Below are 24,736 nucleotides of genomic sequence, written 5' to 3'. Positions count from 1 at the left end.
AAGGGTATGTTAAAGAATACTGATTTGAGAAACCTAAACCAGCATTTAAGAATGCTATATCCATGTAGTAGTGTTTTGTAAAGAGCACATTTCAGAAACATTTTCTCAGTCTTTCGAGAATTAAAAGTTTGTGTTCAATATACAAACGTTCTTGAGAAAATTCAGAAGAAAAAGAATATACTTCCTATAACTCTCTCTTTAGAGAAAGTGATCTCAATCTAGAAAAGGGTAGGGTAGGGTGGTTCAGAAGGAACAACCTTCACCGTTGTCTGTCTCACAGTGTTCAGTAGGGTCAAGCTTGATGGGCATATAAGGTGATGGTAGAGAAAATACTAAGGATATTTTCTGCTATGAAGTCTGTGTGTTTTCTTACCCTCCTCCCAGGCAAGCTCAGGAAGTGTGGGCTGGATGAATGTACGGTGAGATGGATCATGAACTGGATGGATGGCAGAGCTCAGAGGGTTGTGATCAACAGTGCAGAGACTGGTTGGAGGCCTCTAGTTAGTGAGGTTCCCCAGGGGTCAGTACTGAGTCCAGTCCTGTTCAACCTGTTCATCCAGGACCTGGATGAAGAGACTGAGTGCACCCTCAGCAAGTTTGCAGATGATACCAAACTGGGAGGAAGGGCTGACACAGCAGGAAGTGAGGCCTGGACAGGCTGGAGGACTGGGCAGAGAAGATCCTGATGAAGTTCAACAAGGGCAAGTGCAGGGTCCTGCACCTGGGCAGGAATAACCCCAGGCACCAGTACAGGATAGGGGTTGACCTGCTGGAAAGCAGCACTGCAGAGAAGGACCTGGGACTTCTGGTTGACAACAGGTTGACCATGAGTCAACAAAGTGCCCTTGTGGCCAAGATGGCCAATGGGATCCTGGGATGCATTAGGAAAAGTGTGACCAGCAGGTTGAGGGAGGTTATCCTCCCCCTCTACTCTGCCCTGGTGAGGCCACATCTAGAGTACTGTGTCCAGTTCTGGGCTCCCCAGTTTAAAAAGGACAAGGAATTACTGGAGGGGGTCCAGCAGTGGGCTACGAAGATGATTAAGGGCCTAGAGCATCTTTCTTACGAGGAGAAACTGAGAGAGCTGGGTCTGTTCGGCCTGGAGAAGAGAAGGCTGAGAGAGGATCTTATCAATGTTTATAAATATCTCAAGGGTGGATGTCAAGAGGATGGGACCAGACTCCTTTCAGTGGTGCCCAATGATGGGATGAGGGGCAACAGGCACAGACTGAAGTACAGGAGGTTCAATTGGAATATGAGAAGAAACTTCTTCACGGTGAGGGTGACAGAACACTGGAACAGGCTGCCCAGAGAGACTGTGGAGTCTCCTCTAGAGATGTTCAAAACCCACCTGGACACATTCCTGTGTGATCTGCTCTGGGTGAACCTGCTTTAGCAGGTGGGTAGGACTAGATGATCTCTCTTAGATTCCTACTGCGACTTTCTGTGAAAATAAAAGTATGCTAAAGTTGTATCATTTAACAGCTGATACCAAGATGGAGAGGGATCTTTGTGAGAACTCAGGTTGCAGTCCAGCTTTGGAACACGTGACATGATATTTGGTTGGACTTCCTAACATCAACCTTTAGATATCTCCAGTAATAATATTTAATCTAAGAGAAACTAGCTTTTCTGACTCCTCTATATACCTGTTGGTGACAAATTTATAAGTTACAATTAGTTTGCTGATTTTAGATGAGGATTTGGTAAATCACACCATAATAGTACCTGTTTTTTTTTTTTAACTGACTGGAAATCCCTAGATGATTTTCAGATGTAGACATCTACACTACAGATTTTAAAAATACGTCAAGATCCATCTCTGCTACTTTGTCACTTGACAAACAACTTCTCGGATAATCTTTACACTGATAACTCTTCAATATCATAAAATGGAGATAAACAAACGGAGCCTTCTGTACAGATTGCTGGCATAGAACATCAAGTCACTGACATATTTCTGGAGAACAAGAGACCAGAGGACTGAAATAGAAACTGGTTCCACCTTTCAACACATGCAATGACTTGCACACAGCACTTTGAAGAAAAAGTTTAAGTATGGTACTCTAACTCTGGAGTGTACTTAAAGAAATGAGACATATATGTGTCATTATCAAGGAATGAGAGTCTTGAGCAGAAGTAGTACCTGGAATGTCTTCTCTTTAGAAGCACTGACAATTCACACAAAGAATTATTTTAGAACTGTTCTTCACAGGTTTTATTTCTGCCAAACAGCTAGAAACACACAGCAGAACGGCTAAAGCCTATAACCTCGAAGGAATAATTTGTCTCCCATTTTGGCTGAAAATGGAAAAAGACCAACACTATTAGCAGAGAATTTACAATGTTGGATGTTAATATTAACGATGACAAAGTGTGAAAAGGTAGAAAGACACTACAGAGGCTCAGTTTTAATGTGAAAGCAAAATGAAGCAAATAGTAAGTCAGTCCATTCCACTGTTTAGGACTGCGGATGGACAGGATGCAGTGGCACAAATGGTGCAAATTCAGCTTCAATCCACTGGGCTTGTGCCTATCAGGAGCAGAACCCACCTGCATTACAGAGCTCAAAGAAGATTTTAACAACCACCTATACAATTAAGAAAACATCAGAAGTCATGGTTCAGTACCTCATGTAAAGCAGAGTGTATTTAACATAGCTGCATCCTCTATTGCAGCTGTACTGAAAATATGAGAAGTCAGCAAGAATCCTGGTGTGAGATTTGCACATATGGTCATCTTAGGCACATGAATATACACTGTAAAGCTGGAAACTAGAAGACAGCATGAAATGTCCTGATCAAACAAACGAACCTGATAACGGGGTGGTGGAAAGATGCCAGATCATATCCAGGATGTTGATAGCTCCTCTGCACTACACTTAATTCAGGAGTTCTCTATATCCCAATGCTTATAAAAAATTAAAATGAGCTGACTGTGACTATACAGATCTACAAACTAGTTCCAGTTTTATAAGGTGAGTCCATCAGAGCTGTGGTAACAATACAATGGCCCAGTCTTTGCAGTGAACAGCATCTGTCTAGATACATACAAATCTCTGCCTATTTCAGCTATATCTTAAATTTGTTCTCAACAGTTCAATCTTCCTAAGTTCCTAAGTAAAACAGAAAATAATTTGTCTAACAATTCAGAACTTGCATGACAAATTTTGAAAGTTGTTTTCACTTTTTGTATTAAAGACCAGAAATTTATTTGCAATTATAACTAGGACTAAATCTCCTAATTTTTTTTTAATCCGAGCCATTGTGACATTCATTTACTCAAATTCAAGTTTAATAAAAATTATGCCTTCTTGAGTAAGTTCTGCTTAGAGGAAAAGGATGCTAAAACTGCTAATATGTCAAAACATCCTTACTTGCCTAAATTATTATGTAAAAGTTCCTGCACTTCCTGAGAGGGTAACATTTTAGTTTGATTCTCCCTGTCTTTGGTATTTCTTACAGATTATTTAAATTCACTTTCCACTTGGTAATATTCAAATGCTGCCATAAAGTGAACAAAAGTAAAATTTTTACACAGGTGGATAAGCAGTGAAATGTGATGGAAACATTCATAGCCAATACAGAAAAAAATAATAGAACAGAACATAGGTTAAATGTTCTGAAAATCTGAACAATTTTAGATTGTTCAACAGCAAACAATTTCTTGTTTAAATGTTTATAATTTTAACTGATTCCAGCTCTCTCAAAACCAAATAATTTAAATACACATGCCAATTCCACCCCGTAATCCATAAAGAAGTTGCATTTTGCCTATGCAACTTCCTACTTTTGAAAGCAAAAAATGTATTTATGTTTGATTTATATTAACCGACATAACTAAACCCTGTGTTATTACCATGTTTTCTAAGATTCTTAAAAAAAAAACAAAAAGGAAAAAACTGCTGAGTAGGAATCACTATTTAGTACGCAATTGTTTAGTGTGCACCATTGCAAATGGGAAGAGAATTCTTTATCGAATATATACAAATATATATGAATACTAGTAAGACATTCTGAATAACACAGTTCCAAGAAAAGAATGAATGTACCCAGCTGTTAAGCCCTTCCTCCTCCTAAATTCAGTATTATTTGGAATTCAAGTTTTATTAAAGCTTGGCAGCAACAAAATAGATAACAAAATTGAGAAATACTGCTTAGGAACATATTTTTGCTTGTAAAAAATGAGCCAGAAACTTCTATACACTCGTTTAGCAATGTAAATGTCACTTTGTTTCTCCAAGCTTTAAGCTGAGAATAGCTCCAGGGCTTACTTGTGATGCAGAAATGTCCCTGTAATCTACTTAGAAAACATGCAGAACATTAATAGAAACTAGAATCTTGGAACATAAACGTAGCATAAGAAAAATGATAATTACTCTGTGGCTTAACATTTAAAAAGAGAACTAAGCATTGTACATCAGCATTTTTTTTATATAGAACAAGTTGCAGCACATATATGTAGAGGAAGTCATTCGCTTTAGAAACACAAATAATTTTGACATTATCATGTACAATCTTTTACAGAGAAAAGAGGGGAGAGAGGCAGAGCTAGAGATTGTTTGAAGGCACCTGTTACCAATCACTTCTTTTCAGTTGTGTCTTCCCAACCCCTGCAGTTACCCCTTCCTTCCCCTCTCCCCCAACAAAGCACTGTTCTGCTTTTATCCACTAAGCGTCCATCCCCGATTAAACACGTACTGCCCTTCCCCTTATGACTCCAAAGCTTTTTATGAGCCTCTGAACTTCTCTCTACCTCTGTTTTTTGCAGATGGCAGCTGTTACTACTCTCCAGGTTCCTAAATCCTACACACTGGCTTTTTGTCCTGGGTTACTTCTAGCCAATCTTCTTCAGCATAACTTAATTACAGCTAAGGACAGTATTAGCCATACTTTAAAGCATGACTAATAATGAAATGATGAAAACTCATCTGGAATCCTCAAGGTCGTTGCTGAGATGGAATCAATGTGTGGGCATAGAGAATTTAGCAGTGAGGGGCATTCCCCAAGTGGAATACAAAAATAAGATAAAGCACAAGAATATAGGAGTGACTGGTCAAAGTGAGGTAAAGCACAGACACTTCAGGAGACCTTGCTTCTCCTCAAAAGAGGAAAAGAAGAATAAAAGCACCTGCTTTTTCTTTCATTTTTGTAGGCCAAATAATGGGATAACTATTAACAAGTAACAGGGTTTTGTGCAGGATACTGATGTGAGATGAATGTGTTGAAGCACAGAGACTACTAAATTCTCAGACACTGGAAACATTAAAAACTGGAAACACTAAAATTCTGCAACAATGAATTGCTAAGGCCTAACAGGACTAATTAGTAGCTGTTCCTCCTGCTTGATAACCAGGAATTACTTCAATCTTATACACACTTGGCAAAAGCATTTGGCAACCATTTACTAAAAAAAAAACCCAAAACAAACAAAAAACCCCAACCAACCAAAAATCCCAAACAAACAAAAAACCAAACCAAACAACAAGTTAATTTTCTACATTTTAAAGATAATGAAATAAGTACTTTCTGTTCTTAACCTCACCTTCCCCTGTCATTTGTTCTTTTTCTCTATTCTTATTACCCATGGAATGCTGCTTTATGTTTATCTCCTTTTCTTGCACCCCATCAGATCCTCTGTTTGCCTGGACAAAATAAGCTACACTTCTATTCTCATTCACATAAGACATCCAGCCTGCTGTTATTTTATAATATATCTATATTAAAAAATTCCATTCTACATTTCAACTAAAAAAGTCATTAGATTTCATTTTTGAGAGACTCATGGGACTTTGGAAAGTGGCCTTTTTTGAGAGATGTGGATTAAAAATGAATATAAATGCAAATTCTTAGAACAATACAAAGTGAAAATGTAATTTGTCTGTGAAACTACTTTCAAATTACAATCAGTTCATGTATAAGAAGATGAATTAGAGAAAGGAATTAATTTCTGTCTGGTTAGGACAAATAAACACTAAGGAGATTTTCTTTTCAGGCTTTTGAACCGAAACATGTAAGGAAAGAAGAGCGGCTGTGATTAAGATACTGCATTAGGACACATGAACTCTTAACCTCTACCACGAACTCTGAGAAGTTTTGGGCAAACCATAATTTCTTTCATTGTGGTTTTTACTTCTGCAAAACAGGGACAGTGATACTTTCCTGCTTTAATTTGTGAAGATAATATTCGTGAGGTGTTCAGTTACTGTGGTGAAGGTCAGAGGAATATTCAATTACTAAACACGGTTATTTTGACATAGTTAAGAAACCATGAAAACCTGGAAAGGGGGAAGAGATACATGGTAGTAAAATAAAAGCATTAGCTTTACTCATAAAAGGTGTTATACATCACATTTGGAAAGCTTCTGAGGTGCCAACTAGAAAATAAGTTCAACATTAACAGTCACTTAGGCAATTACATTTTAATATTAAACTTGTAGACTATTCTCAGCAAGAACAGTTCAATAAGAATTTTATACTTTAATATGTTTTAGAAAGAACAGGAGCTCGCAGTGGCTAATTTGAAAAAAATTTAAGTCAGTCTAGTTGAAGATTCATATCAATTCAGCTACACATATTTAGACAGATTTAGCACTCACTTCAGTTAGAGTGACACAACAATTTACTGACATAAGCTGTCTGGATTTAAGTAAACAAATAGCAATCAAACCCCATGTATCTGTATCCATTTAACTGATGGATATCAAATAGGTTTATTTAAACTACTACTGTATGTCTTCTACTTTGTCCCACAGCAGACAGCCAGAGTCTGCTTTCTGGTTGCCAGCGTCGCTTGAAGAGCTTTGGCACAGTGACACGTGAACGTGTCAATAAGGCAGGTGACTAGTGCAGCAGGTTGACATTCTATCACTTGTATGCACAGCTGCTCATGTACCGCAAGCACACAGATGTGTAATGGAGATAAAATATCAGCAGGTTTTCATATCTTTTTAACCAGTGTATAATATTCATGTGCTGATAACTAATCATGTCTGCATAAACAATTGCGTTATAGGAAATTAATGAGTGTTATAAACAGCCTTCATTTACACCACTTATGTAATAAATTTTACCCTTTTATTTCTTACTACAGTAGTTTCACGGTATTAGTTTCACCTTTATAGATTAAAAATTACTGTATTGCCAGACTGCACCGCACACAGGTGATTTTAAGTAGTTAAAAAAAGAAGGGTAGTGCAAATTAACTCCCTTATATTCACATAAACTGATGTTTATGATGATCTTATGTGCTTAGAGGAATACTTGTTTAAAGCCTTCTATTGGTGTCTCTTATATCACTGTCTCATTTTCGTTTCTTTTCATGTGTCTGAGAATATTTCTATTTAAAACATAAAAAGCACACTTCCATTTGTCATACCTGCTCTGTTTTTGTTTTCCCCCAAAACCAACGGATTACGAACTCCACATTAGGAACGTAAACAACAGTTTGTTAATTTTCAAGATTTGACAAGTCCTTTTCTGCTCTCTGTACTTGAATCAGAAAAGTTAAAATAAATAGATTTAATTGTGCACATTATTGGTTTTCTTTAGTATGATACAGCTGCATCTTTAATATCTGAAGAAATAGTACAATGCCATACATCAAAGCATAGCAAATTTATAACCTCTTAAACATAACCTCAGAAAATGATTACTAAAACTTCTTGCCAAACATCTGAGTGCTGACAGACTGCCCTTCCAAGTTTTCATCTGAAGTTTGCGAGCCAATGGATGAAGTCTAAAATTGCACTTCTGATGTTCCAAAATACTAACAACTGCATCAAGCATGAAAGGCAATGGAAATGCCGAGATCACAGAGCTCATGGTAAATGTTTCTTTTAGTCAAAGGCTGACTGTTGGAAGAGAAGGCAAAAAAAACCCCAAACTAACAGATAAAAAGAATCATGGATCAAGAGCTTCAGCTAAAAAGATTCAGCAGATTCATCCCACTTTAGCACTTAACAGAGAACTACACTCTGGTGTCTTTAAGCTATAGATTCCCGTTATATGCACAAAAGGATACCGTTTGGATGCAGATAAAAGATGGCACAGAAGCTTGGTGTGCTGTACTCTACAGTTGTGAACACAAAGTGCCCTCTTTTTCACAGGCAAGTAATATTGACATACAAATATTTTTACTTGCTCTTTTCCTTGCTGGACCCTTTCCAAAGGTGATTCAAACTGCTAACCTAACAGATAGCTACCCACTTTTTTTTCTTTATTTTTTCATTTTGTTTTTTTGTTTTGTCTGTCAGGTTAGGTTTCTGTTTAGTGATCTGAATCGTTCCAGTGCAGCATTAGAGACGCTCCAGAGCTGGTGCAAGTGGAGGAGGGAGGAGGAGGATCAGGAGCAAAGATGTAAGACAGTGTTATAACTATTAGGTCAACTAGGGCATAATGTATAAATTCATCTTGATTTATGCCTTGAAGGAACATCCTTCTTACTCATGCTCCTCTGTCTATACAAAGACACTAGGACAATGAGGATACAAATTTGGGGGTAAGTGGTGAAGTTAAGAGTGGGAAGCATCAAGACTACAAGTCTTTCTCGTGTGTGTGTGGTTTGATTATTCACAACAAAAGACAGAGGGTCAAAAGTGTAAAGTTCAGCTGACTAAAAAGAGAACACAGACTACAAATAATAATGCAAAAAAAAAATCTAGATTTGAAATATCCTTTAAAAAAACCCCAAGAACACCACTGTTTACTAGACGGTTATTAACTGGAGACCCCATTGTTCCTCTAAACAATGTGTTATGCTTTTCTGATGGATCTGGAAAAACAATTAAAAACTCTCTTGGTTATCTTGACAAAACATGTAAGATTTCTTAGCCTGAAATCAGCTGAAACATCTGGCTGTACTAACTGTACTGGCTAACATGCATTGAGGGGTTTACAAATGGCGTCATGATACTGGTAGCTCTGTGAAGGCTCCATTATGAACCTCTAAGAACAAAACCTCAGCACGATCCTGGATACTGGTCCCTCACAACAATGTCATTGAACTCCCCTTCAAAAAGTGAAGTTTGCCTTTATTCACATGAAGAAGATATGAAATTTTACTGTACCAGTTGATTTGCAATGATCTAAATGAGAACCAAGACTTAAAAATGTTCCACATTCATTTACTAATTCAGGAAAAAAAAAAAAGAAATAGAAGGTTTAGAAACAATTAAGAATATAGTCTAAAAAAAAAAAAAGACAAAAGCTTCAATTTTTCTCCTTCATGGGTGGACTCCACCTTTTAAGAATGAGTGTAGTCAAATGACCAATTTTCACTTAAATTTCCCACAGCAAAATATAATAATAATCATCAAATTAGCTGTCTACATAATTTAAAATAATGAGCTATTTTATCACATTAATATCTAGTGTCATTTTTTTTTTCCTGTAATAAAAGTGCTCACATAAGAGCCCTCTATAAATTCTTCCAAGATTCATAGCTGAATATTTAACTTTTTCTTCCATAATTAAAATACATAAAAGGGGAAGTAAGATTACGCATGAATGCAAGTTCTTTATTTAAAAAGTGTATAAAATGCTATAATTACCTCCAAAGCAAGCATTATGAATCCAGTTGATATCACAAGGAGATAAAAATAAAAACCCCAACCCCTGGAACTCTAACATTTCATTAAAATGTGTTAACTAGAGTCTGAGACCACACAGGCTGGAATACCTTAAGTCAAAACTGTGTACTTATTGAAACACGTTGCTGTAAGACGGCATTAACATTGTTTTGGCTTTTTGCTTGTACTTGTAACATACCTAAACTTCATTTTATGGGAACTATGAGTATCTTGGGTTTATCTGTTCAAGAATTCTAATGTTTTTACTTGCAAACATGAGGGCAACAAGGTAATTCCTAACAAGACATGACAGTTAAATATGTGCGATGACTAAACAAGACTGATAGCAATCATATAACATGATAGCATGTACAGAACACAGAAACCCATAATTCATATTTTTCAAATTGCCTAAATCTGTATTTGCAGATTGCATGTTACTTCTGTTTAAAAACACATACCTTGTCTAAATGAAGTTAAGTCTTTAGTAACCCAAGATTTGAAAATTTGGTTTGTTTTTTTCTATTGGCAGGGATAGTTACTGTGAAATTGTGATGTTACTGCATATTTAATTGTTTTATTAATATGGCAAAAAAATTCAGTTGAAGACTAACTCACTGTAAACTAAGTTGTCCTATCCTGTACAAAGATTAATTACATGAGATAATTGCCTTTTAGAGAAATTAATAAACTGTAACACTACTGGAAGAGGTCTGCATAAAAAGTAAAAAATGAAAGGCTGCATTAGGAATAAAAAGGAATTTAAAAAGTTAAATGTACACACACACATACAAAAAAACCGCAACTTGTTATTTTCACACATTTTTCTAACAGAACTTCAGCTTATTTTTGTGTTTCTTAGAGGTTTTTTTGTGCGTTGTACTAGCATTTCGTAATTTTCTTCCCCCAAGCAAGCAACTTCTAATGTTTCTTTTTCAGTATTTATATCCTTTTCTGCATAGGTGACTTGAAAAAACATCACCACTATTACGTAAAACAATATGACTAATGTGGCTTATTTTTAACAGATATAAAAAAAAATATGTCAAAACCGTAATGATATTGGGAATATTTGCTCCATTTCTTAACATCCAGGGTATGAGGAACATTCAAGATGAAGTGTGGTTCAGACGTAAGTATTTGCTTTCTTTTCTCTAAAGCCCGCCTCGCTCAGCCTCGCTTGCATTGTTTGCCACAGTCGGAACCTTTTAAGTGGAGAAATGACAAGAAGAACCAAACTGCTGCATATCAGGAACAGTTTGTGAGGGTACTTATAGGGGCTAATGTTGTTGGGATATAACCATGTTGCATAGCTCTGAGGTATAAATCGTACAATTTTCTTACAAAACATTGTTAAATTTTTCCTTTATCACATTCTACTGGTTTTCATCAGCTGCAATGCGTGTTGGTTGACATGACGCTACTAAAACTAGACACCCAAGGCCTAACTACTATGAGAGCATAACTACTTGGCAGCAGCACTACTTGGGAGAGAAGGAGTAGGAACAGGACATTTTGAAATAAATTAATCCGAAATTAGCCTGCCAAGGGCCTATCATATTGGAAATTCAAAAATTTCACTACGTTTATACAACTAAGTCATGTTTCCTCAGAGTATTTGTCATATCATTAATATAACGCTATGATGATTCATCAATACAGTGATAAGGTTTACAAAATATCTAGAAACGTTTTAAATGTTTCCTGCTACATTGAGTGGGTTTCATATAAACCAAAAAAAAAAAAAAAAATCACCAAAAACCAAAAGGAAAAAGCAAACCCCAATATAACCCAAACTGAACATTCGCTTTTGTCTCAGTCTTGAACTTGAAATTTCAATATATGATGTGGGTACAGACATCAGAAATAAGAGCTATGGAATGTTTACTTCTGATGCACCTACAGATGGTTCTGCCAGGTCAATGACACCTGCAGTTTGGGGAAGCATGTTCAATTACTCTCTTCTGTAATTAGACTATTTTAATCTCCATGCATGGAACTTCACAAGCACTACGATCACAAAAACTGTTCTAGGAGGAAATTGCACCAGACGAACATGCAGCACAATTCAGCATAGAAAGTAAACAACTTACGCACTTGTTTTCTTTTTAGTTTTAAGGTGATTGTTTCACATTTGAGATCTGCACTCAGGGAACACAATTAGCACAGTTTTCACTTAAGCTGAGGCTCACTTAGACTCAGTTGTCAGTGAAATTGGTTTGGTTTGTTCTAACAAAAAATGGTTTTGTAACTGGTCAGAGACAAACTGTTTGGGACCAGATGTGGGTTTTGATTTACTGATCCAAAAAGGAATTTGGGGAAGGAGCAAGGAAAGGAGATGGAGGAGAAGGTACATGGACAGTCAGTTTGCTATTGAAATAATGGTATTAGAATGAGTGATACTGCAATCTCAGGATAATTTAGGGGAGTTGGAGATTCCTTGAGAGGAATCTCCCCAACATCTCTCTTCCCAGTCAGAGAATTGAAAGGATATTTTCAGAGAACTATTGATATAATGACTCTATTATGATCTTTCTGAACAGGTAAATAGCTGTTTAGGTCCTGCATATACATAACTTGTGTTGTTTTTCCTCACATTTATAATTTTTAACTCATTAATGTTGGGTTTTCTCTGCAAATCCTTGTCAAATCACTCAGCAGCTCTGAGAGATCATTTAACAGCTGCTCATGGTCAGCTTTTGATTTCATATCTTCAGCAAACTTTCCATATTACTGTTCACCCTTTTTCAGATAATTTGTGTATGAGACTCCTTTGGTAAACTTAATTTTGTCCTTCATTTCAGACATTTAATCTGCAGAAAGATTTTCTCTCATACTCCATGACATGTTAGTCTCTTGAGATTGTTTAGAGAGAAATCTCGGAAAAGGCCTTTTAGGAATCCCCATATAGAGCATATATGTCTAAAGGGCAAGATTTTGCATACTTTTAGATCTAAGAATGCACTCCAGTAGCACCCTGACTCCTTTCTTTGATGAATCTCAAGTTAAGTACATAAAGAAATACCCTGATTCTTGTCTAGATGAAACCTGTGTGACTACCGTCCTGTTTCCTCTCCCCGAATCCTATTTTGGAGTTGAAAAGGAACTCAGATGTGCACGCTGGAAATGAATTGTGCAATGGTTTGTCCAGGTTTTTTGTCTGGTGATGGTGGAGCAGCAATTGACCCTGGGGCACACCGGGGCACATGCAGGCCTTGCAGATTACGTGCATCAATTTCATTGCTTTTATCTAAATACTTGTTAAATGCTCGCGAATGCCAAGCACTTTGCAAGGCACCTCTGTTGCGTGCACATAAGAAAAGAAAGGACAGTGAGACCAAGTCATTAGAGAGATTTTAGCAACTGAGAGCACAACTGAGAGCCTCCTGAGTGCCTGACAGACACCAGCACTTGTGTTTCTGAAAATGACACAGACAAAAAACCCCAACAAATCAAACTAAACCATTTTTTTTTTCCCTCATGGTTTAAGGCTGAGGAGAGAAAAAACATACTTATGGTAGTAATGCTAAAACAGGAAGATTACCTCACGGTGATTTAGAAGTTTCTCCAAATCTGCTGCCATTTGATTCTTGACCCGCAGCAAAGCTGTCTTTTCTTTATTTAAAAGACTGGTAGAAAGAGGATAGGAAATACAGTAATAGCAACAGATAATCTCTCTTAATCTTGTATTCTGGCTGAAACACGAATTTTCTAAAGCTAAATACCAGCAACAATGAAAATCTGCTCAAGTAATTGTATCAAATGATCCTTCTCTATGTTCAAGCGCTGCAATTTTATAAAGGGGCCTGAATGTACCGATATATACAAAAATCTTATTTTAGTCAAACAGAAATACTATGGAAAACCTTCATAAAATATGTGGGTTTTGTTTGCTTGGTTTTCATTCTCTGAAGAATTATTTAAATTTAAATGATCAGAATCTTCTATGATTATGCCTTGGTTTCTTCCAGGTAAAATGAGATAATTTTATAAACAAAGGTTCCTTATATCTACACTTACATATCAAAATGCAGATTTCTTTGTTGCATGCATCACTAGTAGCAGAAAACACTGTTCTCTCAGTATCACCGCTTTTTGTACGACTGTACTTAGAATTTTGAAAATAACTAATACAAAGAAGAACAACATGCAGCTCTCCTTTTTAGCTGCGTAGTTTCTGCAGAAACTGTAAATTTATTTTTGCTATTTTTTATTTCATATTCCAGGGCAATGCATGGGATTAAGCTTGTCCTGTGAACCAAGTATGAAAACTGTTTTAGCACAAAGGCATGCTTTCATAGTACAATGTCAAGTTTAATTTTAATTGTTCTTTGTTTTCTTATAGAATATGAACCCCTGAAATGTTTAGCATACACATTCTGATTCCATGTAGCAATTCTAATATAATTAAACGGATTTTCATATTTAGCTCCAACATCAGTTTCCAACAATACACTTCAGACTAATGCATGCATAACGCCAGTGTATAATCTAGTTTGTTAAAACAGCCACAGCAATTTTCTTGGAAGACAAATGTTATATTTGCCATTAGCATGACTTATTTAAATAGGATGTACAATATAAATTATAACATAGATCAACAACTATGCAAAAACCAATTCTGCATATGGTGTGCAAATATGTAATACTGAATACAGGACAGGAATTCAAAAACAAATGTATTGAAATTTTATAAATGGAATGGAGCAATTACATATGTTGCAAGCACGGATTATTTAATATTCCCAGTATTTAATGCAGAAATGATCAACAAAATAAATCAAACTTTTCTTTAATTGGCTGTGTATCATCTACTTGTTTCAAGTAAGCAACATCATCCTTTGCCCCAGAGATCTTCTGGCAGTTCCTGCAATCTCCGTACTGTAAATTATGACTGTCAGTTCCTTCTAGGCATTCATTAATTCTCAGAAAAATTGTATGCTTTGGCTAAATTGCCTAGTTGTCTGAGTTATTTAAAAGGAAAGTATTAACATTTATGAAAAACTACAAAGATATTTTTATATTTTCAAGAGCTTTATTTTCTGTGACATTTTTAATCATGATGAAAATGTTCTACTATTTTTTCCTGGGTTCATGTGTTTTAACTTACTGATATGTCAGTTTTTCTTGTATTTCTGTACTTCTTAACAACATAAACCAATCCTTTTAGAGAATGACTCACAAACTTTTTACAGAAGCAATAATAAAAGTTCCTTAAATAGTGCACTGAATAAGCATAAACATCAGTGTTCACGACTAAACCAGACATTCATGTTCAAGGTTCAGTTTAATCTACAGAACAAAACCTATTACACTGGTTATATCTTCTGAAACAATATGTCATGACTGATCCATGCTGAGTAGTTCTAATTTTCTTTGTTTATGGTCAAATATAGGAATTAGACTGCTACATCACTTAGTAGCACTTGATGTGTTTTCTGCCATACGTATGAATACAGAATTACCAAAGCACACGCAGACTTCAGATTTAGTAGTTTTGTAATAGTTGTGGTTTTTTTTCATTGTGGATAGAAGGAAATAATTCATATACTTCTGAAAGAATAGTGCAAAAGAGAACGAGAAAGCAGTTACCAAACATAACGATAACAAATTCACACCTGTAATGGCCAAGTAAATCAGAAATATCTTCAGAAGTTCAATTTTGGGAAGAAGACTGACCATTTCAGTCCATTAATGAAACTGTTCTGAACGGGCATGTTGGATATCAGCAGTCAAGGGAGTTCTAGCTTTAAACTACCCTCCACTTCCATCAAACAGTAGTTTAACCTAATCCACTTTTAATTGGCAGGGTAACAAATGAGAGCAGCCTTACAGCTTGTTTCAGCTCACCTGAATGCAAACTGCTGCTGCAACAACAACCTTCCCTAAACACATTCTGGTAACCTGCTCTTTGTGCTGGTACTAGAAAATTTGTGACCACATAAGTAGGTGACTTCCCTGACCTGATGGAAGCGGAATTCTTTTTAAAGGTTGTGTTTTCATGTGGATCACCAAAACAAGTTTATTAACCACGTACAGTGGAAACCCACAGCTGAAGATAAGGATGAGACTGCTCCATTTGGTGACAGAGAGCCTTAACTGCCTTACTGTGCTTCTGAAACCACAATCTAGGAGTCCAGACAAACCAGCTTCTAACAACTGAGCTCAAGGTCTATAACTTTAATCTGAAGAGATGGGATCTCCTTGACCATCGTTAACCATACTTTCAAGTTTTCATGATATAGAGATGTATTAAAGTACTAGAGTACTAAACACTAAAAGAAATGTTCCAATGACTTGTTCCAGGGTGAAAACCTGTGAACACTCACAAGAAACGGACTGTGTTGAAATGATTGATCTAAAATGCCTGGAGTTATTTAAGAGCACAAATGGCTGTTTTCACACTGCAGGACAAATGTTGCTCCACAGTCCTGGTCACTGGTTGCTCCATCCTGAGCGTGGAGAAGGTGCCCGTTGCGATGCGTCATACAACTGTGGCCCCAGAAATCCAGGTTGGAGAAGGAACTGTAAAGCAGTGCAGCTCTTGCTTTTTTTCTGTGCGCCTGGGTTTTCAGAAGAAACCAAAACGTCTGGGAGGAGATTCAGTTTCATTCCATCATGCTTTCAAAACCTAGCCAGGTATGAATCCAGGTACCAGGAATGCAGGACTTACCATGGAATACACTTGTCACATACATTCCCATTGCTCACAGCAACCACCGGCTTGTTCTGTTTCGCTTTACTCAAGATCTAAAGCCAAGGCAGCTTGGATATTGTAAATAAGACATTTATAGGTGACCTGATTTTTCTGGGGAGTGGAAACTAACATTTCCTAGTCTCAAGACTTGGAAAGCCTTCTGAATTTGGGTAATTAAGCCATCTTTTAAATCTCTGGTCTAACTATACTAGGTACTATCCTGTTCAGAAGTTTGTATTATTAGATATTCTGGATAATATGTTTATGCTGGACACACTAAATAGACATGGTTTTATATATTACTGTTTTTTATTATTACTTCTGTTCAGTTTGTAAAAAGTAGGTTTCTTTTTCAGTGAACTGTGTACCACAAATACTACAAGAAAAAAAACGATTGTGCCTTTGTTTATTTCACGTTACAGCATGAAGAAGTTGAAAACTGAAGTCCAATCTTCTGCTAATTTTTGCATTTTATGTTCTTATGCGAATATTACCATCAAAAAAATCAAACACAGAAATAGTTTTTGTGAAGGTTTTGTACTGAATATAAAATATAAACTGAATGTATTAGATAGGCATATAGTGCAGTTATCCCTTCTCTGCAAACTACAGATGAATAGCTCAGAGCAGACAGCTAATTTTTAAAGTCTAAGTCAAATCTTCTTTTTAAGTCATGTAGATACAGAGAGAGGTACAAAAAAAATCTGCAAATAAAAGTTATTTAGAAGAGAAAATACATAAACAATTTGCAATTTCACATTGTGTGGTTAAATAACCACAGATCAGATTTTTAAAGGCACTTAAGAGATTGCTTAGTGATTTTAATTGGACTGATTCAGGTAGCTTAACACCTTATGTGTGTAGTGTCCAAATTAAAAAGAAATTACTTTTTTTTAAAATAGTAAAAAGAGAAAAAAAAACCACTGAAAAACCCCCAACTTTTAAAAAGTTGTAATACACTTCAGAAAATGTTCATCTGTAGGAAAACAAAAGTTTTTACAAATTTTGTTTGGAGCATTTCTCTGGTAAACTGCAGTAGCATTGGAACAGATGATGCATATCTCACAGAACGCTAATGTTCTCATAAAAACCTCATTGCCCATTCTGTGATGGGAAAACCTCAGTTAACACTGTATGCTGGGCTTTATAATGTTTGGATGGCAATTAGAGAACCCAAAATGTTTAGGTAAGGAACATTTCAGTACATAGCTTCTTAGTGAGCAAAATCCTTGTACTGCTTCTAGATTTGCCACACAGTTAGGCTTTTGAGGAGTGCTTTTGGGTAAGGGAACCACATTTAAAACCAGCCATTGGTACTGAGAAATTTGAGTAACTGCACTGAAAATAAATACCCTCTCTTTATGAATGGAGGCTTGTTTAATGTCTCCAGTTATTTATAAACGTAGATGTTTTTAGCAAAAAATTATGTACTAAAACAACAATTACTTCACTACACACATAAGAATGAAATTCAGAGATTTGTTTTCCCACAGCGTGACACAGTCACAAGGCATTTCTTTTCAAAAGGAGTGCTAAACGTGATGTTTTAATTTCTGGTTAAAAAATTGTATGCGAGAGAGATTTCTTTATAGCAGCAAGGAGTCATCTTCATCCCCTGCTCTTATTAACCATTGCTATTTACTTTTATTAATGAGAGTGCTATGTGGACTAACATAAATGAGAGGTTACTTAACTGAATATTTTGAGATATGTGGACCACCTATAAATTCACCCTGCAGATGCCCTGTCACTCAAGTCCAAAGGTTTTGTGTAGGAAGCGTATCTGCAGGTGCATGGCTCAGTGCACAAGCACACATGGTATTCTGCTCCCAGGGCCACCTTGGGTCTCTCCATGGCCAAGTGCCAGCACAGCCCACGGCCTGCCTGGGTTCTCAGGGGGTGGGAAGGAGAGTGGTAGCAGACATCCCTAAACAATCTCTCTTTTTATGTTTGAGTGATAACACACTTGTGCCTTCACACTTGAACCTAAGCAGTAATGTCACACACCTGTAATAACCTGGAGATGGGTCCCAAAGTCATTGATGCAAATAACTAACAGCAATGATGGCTGCTCAGCTAAGCATCTATGCCACAATGGCTCTTGTAGTTCTTGGTGAAGGTATGGCTGAAGATCCACAGAGCTGGGTGAAAGGCACACTTCTCAGAAAGCCACCAAAGTCTCTCCAGCTCTGGTGGAATACACTACTTTAAGGCCTTAATTAGTCTGGTACCTATTTTGACTATTTGTCTCCTTTCAAGGAGAGATTGGATGGGACTTTAAGCAACATAATCTAGTGGAAGATGTCCTTACCCATGGCAGGGGGGATGGAACTAGATGATCTTTAAAGGTCTCTTCCAACCCAAACCATTCTGTGATTCTATGATTCAGTTTGACAGCTACTGACATAAGCAACCTTGAGTACTATTTGAATAGTCCTTCGAAGTAAGGAAGGCATTGTGATACAAAGGGCCTGAAAATGGCCTTAGCTGCAGAGGAGGGGCATCAAACTAATTTTCACTGGGGGCCACATCAGCCCTGTCTAAATGTAAATACTACTAGATTTATACAGTCCTAAAATGACATTCGGCCCTTGGAAGGCAAACGAGAGGCTGATGTGGCCCCCAGTGAACATGAGTTTGATGGACCCTGCTCTAGAGGTGTGATGCTTAAGGATGAAGGCATAAGCTGCTCTGGTTAAAGTGAACTCTGAAGACCACGTTGGAAGGAAACTTATATGGGTCTGTAGGACTTCTCAAGAGTATTATATCAAAATGATCTGCCTGAATCTGTCCCACTCCTCTTGTGGGAACAACTGCTGTCAGAAATGACACTCACAGAATGATGCAGTGTGGGGAATTCTGAACATGTCTGTTGCCTGTCAAGGGACTGCATTATAAGTGACTTTAGGTCATTTTGCAAAAAATCAGTAGAAATATGGCACAAGAACACCCACAGCCCTAACTGAGGAGGTTGCTGTCGTAGACAGTCTTCCTCACAGTTGCCTTCCTCTTGTGATGATTTCATCAAGACTATTTCATCAAGTCTATTTCATCACAGAGTCAAAACCACATCCAACAGCAACCAACAGACTTCTCAATACACAAGGAAATACACAGCATTGCAGGTTGCTGCAAAACATTTATAAGGTTGCGATAAAGTACAGACTCATCATCCTGGGAAATCTGCTAGAACTTAACCACCCAAGGAGCATGTTCTAAAAAGATTATTGGCCGTCATCACTGTGCATAGAAGCCAATTAAGTCTAAAAAATTAAATTCACTTGCAAATTAGTCCTTGCTGATCCCTCCACACTCAAGTTAAGTGAGAGATGATAGAAAACACTGGCACTGATAACACAGGTGTGACTGCTCTGCTTAGGGAATCCGTGATTTACATAATGGAGAACCATCTCTCTTGATGAGCAGATGAGATAAAAACACATGGCGAAAAGAACACTTCTGAATCATAGATTCTGCACACTAAACACGAAGGAAGGCAAAGCATGATCAAGCACAGGGTAGCTGTGAGGATAAAATGAAGTATTCAGTCTTGATTGGGAGGGTGCAGGCATATCAACACTATGGTAATTTGTTTACAATCTGGTACTCAAATATGAGATTGTTTTTTAATAGTATTTTTGAATAGTATTTTTAAAGGTCTGTCTGAAAGCAAGAAAATGAACATTATTTTTCCATTAGCTGGTACTTGTGAAATTGATTTTTAGAAATAAAACTAAGGCACGTATTGTATGTAAAATTAAAAAAAATATAATATACTTTGTGTAACTGTAGTATAAATTAAACCTCAAAGAGGCTACTACTGCAGAGCTGCAGTATTAACTATTAATTCTAGGTAACGGTTGAAAAAAACATTTCCTTTTGAAATAACTTTACAAATATTAACTTTTTCCCTCAGAGGTAAGATACAGAGAAACCAGGCTTCATAAACCATGTTTAGTGTTTTCACTATCACTTTTCTAATAGCACCAACATCATCTGCAGAATTCAGGGCTCTCCTTGAGGAGCATTAATTCTCTGAACTCATCCTCTCAAAAATATTCCACACACAAACCAACAAAATACTGTTTAATAAACTGAGAAAGAAGGATAGGAATAGTGGTCTAAATCTTTTGATCCAGAAGAGCTTCACTCGGCATATATTTGGTAGGGATTATCACTAATTTATTTAAATCCCATTCTGATTCAGTTCTGGAATAGCTCGGAGCTAGACTGGTCCACAAAGTAATCTGAAATCACCTAAAGGATATTTTAATTTAAAACTGTCATCAGTAGATTCCAAAAGGCTATCCTCATGACAAAAGACTGCGGGAATGTAATGGGGTTCTCTGATGAGAAATCCCTTCCTCTAACTTACGGTAAAGCAAAGGAGCAACATTATCAATTTTATACGAGATTATATTTTCTCCTGTGCCCCAGGGAATATCAGCTAACAGTTTAGCACATTTGAGTTGAATGTGGAGTTATGAATACCAAAATTAGGGACTAGGGATATGTACCAGAAGCCCTAAGACTTTAGAATTTCACTGGCCTATGAAACCACTGCAAAGTTGAGGCAAAGTTGTGATAATTGAATAATGATTATTTTTAGTACACAAGGAATGTTGGAAACTACAGGAAAAAAACTTCTTACCAAAACATTTGATGTGCAAAGTAGGTGTTACTTTTTTGCGACGAAACCATTAAGGATAAAAATATTTTTCTTGTCAGTCCACACTTTTATTTACAGAAACACGGACTAGTGGTGAGCACACCCCAGCTCACCACAGGACAGTACTGCTGGTATGTTTACCATGAATGCTCGCACTGTGGTGTGGATCCATTTTCTTCCTTAACCTCAGGCACTTTGAAGATGCCAAAAATTCCCTTTATATTTAATAGAGAGTAACAGGCATCTCTGGCAAATGACTCACTCCATCCAAAATCTGAATTGCTTTTTGGAGATGCCACTTCCTCTGTGAACTACTAAGGAAAGCTGACATGACTAAGTTCCTAATTTAGGTGCCTTAATTCGTAGGCTAAATTTAGGAAGAATATCTGGGCATACAGATTATTTGTAATGAGCCATAAACACTCAACAGCATCAATGCTAATAATGCATTTAAAATTATTACATATTTTAAAGGCATGAAACATACACTTTCAGAAATGACCTCACCTATTATATTTACTCCCTTTTTTCCTAGCTCTTCAGAGACTTTTGAAATGCTATGTGAATAATGAAAGATGTTTTCGTGTTCCCATAATCAGAAAATTTAATTTGCTAGTGATCAATTCTTTGGTGATTTTTTTCACAATTGGCAAGTAAGATCCTGCATATATAGAGAACATTGTGATTTTTTGTGTCCTGGAAAAATTTGTAATATATAATTTATAATACAATTTAGAAGTTTTTCTTGTATTAAGTCCAGGAAAATATTAAAAGCACTTGATTCTGGAATAAAAAAGTATTCTTACTGAATCAAAGTTCAGCCCAGTGAAAGATATCTTGTCAGGAAGTATGAAATATTATTTCAGTTTATTTATAAATGTATTGATTTATGTATATATTTATCCAGATAAAAAGCATTTTTAGGTATTCCTCAAGGCATAACAAATACTGTCCCAAACCACCAATATGTATCTCTGGATACATATCTAATAGAGTATGCAGCATAAAGTATTTAGCTATGCTGAGTCCTAATTTTTCTATTTTCATTGCTTCAGCAGATCTGTCAGAAAAAAACTGTGTTTTTCATATAATTACTTCATAATACAATCACATTAATGCTTTGTAATTGTTACCGTGTGTGCTTCCTAAACCAAGATACCACATAAACACTTAATATTTAAAATGCTAATTCTTCTGTAGTGCAGTGGGATGCAACTATTGACTTCCCTGAAAATCAAGAGTCAAGATTATTTTATAACAGTTTACTTGGCAACCACATGTTAAACATAGTCTATAAAGGTACATGACAGGGGTAAATTGCTCAGTGGTCAGAGAATTCTGACAGCTGGATATAACAGCAAATCAGAGTCTCCACTAGAGGAAGTCTGCTCGAGTTATGCCCAAAATACCCTTTGCTGGTGGACTAGTCTATTATTTTTCTCTGACTTTGTTTCTTTATTTTTACTTTGGTACATCTGGTGTGTCATTCTTTCCTATCACTCTTCTGAACATCCCTCTACTTCATGAGAGCTCTTCTCAACTCCAAACTCACTTTAAACTTGATTGATGTTGCTGCTTTTCCAAACCTAAAGCAACTTTTTTGACAGTATGTGAGAAACCACAGATGCCAGAGTTCCAGCATAAAGACTGGACTTAGTCAATGAGGGAGTGTCAACATCTCCTACTTCACGGCCAATAACATAATTGTTTTCTAATGATGAACACATAAGTGATTTTACTTTCAGTTTAAAATAAAGAAACAGTGATTTTAATTACCTGACATCTTTTTGAAGTTGTGTAATGTGTTCCTTCTGTTGACTTATTTGAGAATCTCTCTGTTGCACAATTTCAATGAGGTATTTGTATGGCTGTTGTACTTGACTCAACAAAGAATTTGCTCTGTCAAGCTGCCAAAAGAAGAATTATTTCTACTGTAAACTCTATAATTTATAAAGCACAATTATTTGATTATTAGTAAATCAGTATTGGATATTATTGATTATTATCCATTGCATAATAATATAAAACCCAAACCTGTTATTTCACAAAAAAAAAAACCCAAAACAAACCACAACTCAAATTACTATCTAGCACATTATCCTCTAATTTTTCTGTTCCAGTTATATGATATTTTCACTGCAATCATGCTACCACTCTCTACACTTCCCTAACCTGCATTTTCAAGAGTTTTCATGTAACAGCTTCTGTTGATGAAAAAAATTAGTATAGACAAGGCATCTGTTCGTTCACCTTATCAATCACAAGTGAATTTATAAAAACAGTATACTATTAGAACAGCATTTTCAGCTTGAAAACTTAATCTAAATGAAAACACAGTAATAATGGAAGAAAAGTCCCCTTTCCTCCAATCAATTACTGTGTATGAGCAGTGAAATCCAAGGGGATGTTAACAAGAGTATTATAAAATAAGTGTCATACCCGTAAGTAGGAAACAAACCTTTCTAGCCCTATTCCCTGAACAAATTAGAATCACCAGGTCTAAAAAGCTTGCATGATATGGCTTGCATCTTGAGCAACATAACAAGATAATGCACTAAAATACGTACAGAATTAAGATCACATATCAAGACGTAGCAGTTACAGCAGCTGGAGTACATACACATCAAGAACACTAACTAGACTTTCAAAAAATAAATTAAAATCTTTTAAAAGTTTAGATACAAACAGGTCTAATGGAATGAATTTAATGGAAAATGGTTAAGCTTTCCAACTAGTTTATAAAATTTCTCGATAGATTAAACAATCTACATTTGCCAAATTTGACTCAGGAGACAGTTTTCTTATTTTATGTTGTTCCAAAAAAGCAGAGTTAAAAAAACCCAACAAAACAACCAGCCAACCAAACCCCTCCTATACATCTAGCCCATTTAAATAATATTTCAGGACTAAAATCAGATTTCCCTCCTATTCACAATTCTCAAAACATGAGAATGTATTTCCTTTTTTACCTGATGCCATTATGTTTCTATTGAAGTTTTACTTTTGCCCTCTATACTGTATCAAATGTGCAAAGAACTTATAATGGTTCACATTTGTGAAAAAACAGAATATAGACAAAAGTTTGCTTGCTCACCTTACTGACCTTACTAAAAGGGGAGTTAACTCCATGCTTTAAAAAGTGAAAGGAGAGACAATAACATTGCACTTCTTTCAATTAATGCAAATCCTTCAGTTTTATTTCAATACATTAGTTCCTTCAAGAAACACCTATTCTAGTTCACAGTGAAATTCCAAGTTTATTGGAGAGAAGTAAAGAGAATTATCTTCTTGAAGAAACTCATCTTCAATAAATTGATAAGCAATTTTAAAAGCTATTATTTTTTCTAAGAGTACAAGTTATCAAAAAGATCTCCTTGAAGAAGACAATAGAGAATCTTCACATGATATACTAGTAATTGCAAGACATGGAGTAGTTATCTCTACGATGGTCTAAAACTTGCAGTATAAAACCTTGAGGCTGTCATTATAGGAGAACATTAATCAAACTGATCTTGTTTGGAATCCTGTTCTTGATAGCCTACAAACTTTCAAAGGATGCTGTCACCACACTGTGAAGCTCCTCATTGTTCTCACTGATAAGAACTGAAGTACTTCAGTGGGACAAGCAAGGTGTTGTAAGCTTGGTTTGATGCTGCTAAGTAATCTGTTAACTTGCTAATTTTACCAGCTAAAAGTATGTTGCTGTTCTGAAGAAAGGCTGTACCTTCCCTCTCCATGGTGGTGCTTTGCTGCTTATTTGATTCCATAAAATTAAAAGAAGCTGCCATTAAATTTTAATCAA

General features: G+C 36.2%; 1 protein-coding gene across 6 annotated transcripts in view; it reads right to left on the bottom strand.

Moving 5' to 3' along the window:
- The window catches only part of PIBF1 (progesterone immunomodulatory binding factor 1), a 120,145-nt gene that overhangs the window by 11,839 nt on the left and 83,570 nt on the right, over positions 1-24,736 (bottom strand). For 2 of the 6 annotated variants that reach the window (XM_065831247.2, XM_071806140.1), the window contains 2 exons: positions 22,711-22,841; positions 13,113-13,197 (listed from right to left, as the gene is read on the bottom strand). The exons of 1 other annotated variant lie outside the window; for it this stretch is intronic. In XM_065831247.2, the coding sequence (XP_065687319.1) occupies positions 13,113-13,197; positions 22,711-22,841 (216 nt within the window). 3 more of the 6 variants (XM_071806150.1, XM_071806160.1, XM_065831417.2) reach the window with 3 other exon arrangements.

Source organism: Patagioenas fasciata, chromosome 1 (assembly GCF_037038585.1).
Source record: "Patagioenas fasciata isolate bPatFas1 chromosome 1, bPatFas1.hap1, whole genome shotgun sequence".
Taxonomy (NCBI): Eukaryota; Metazoa; Chordata; class Aves; order Columbiformes; family Columbidae; genus Patagioenas; species Patagioenas fasciata.
Note: the sequence above shows the minus strand (reverse complement) of the source record. Positions and strands in the feature narration are given on the sequence as shown.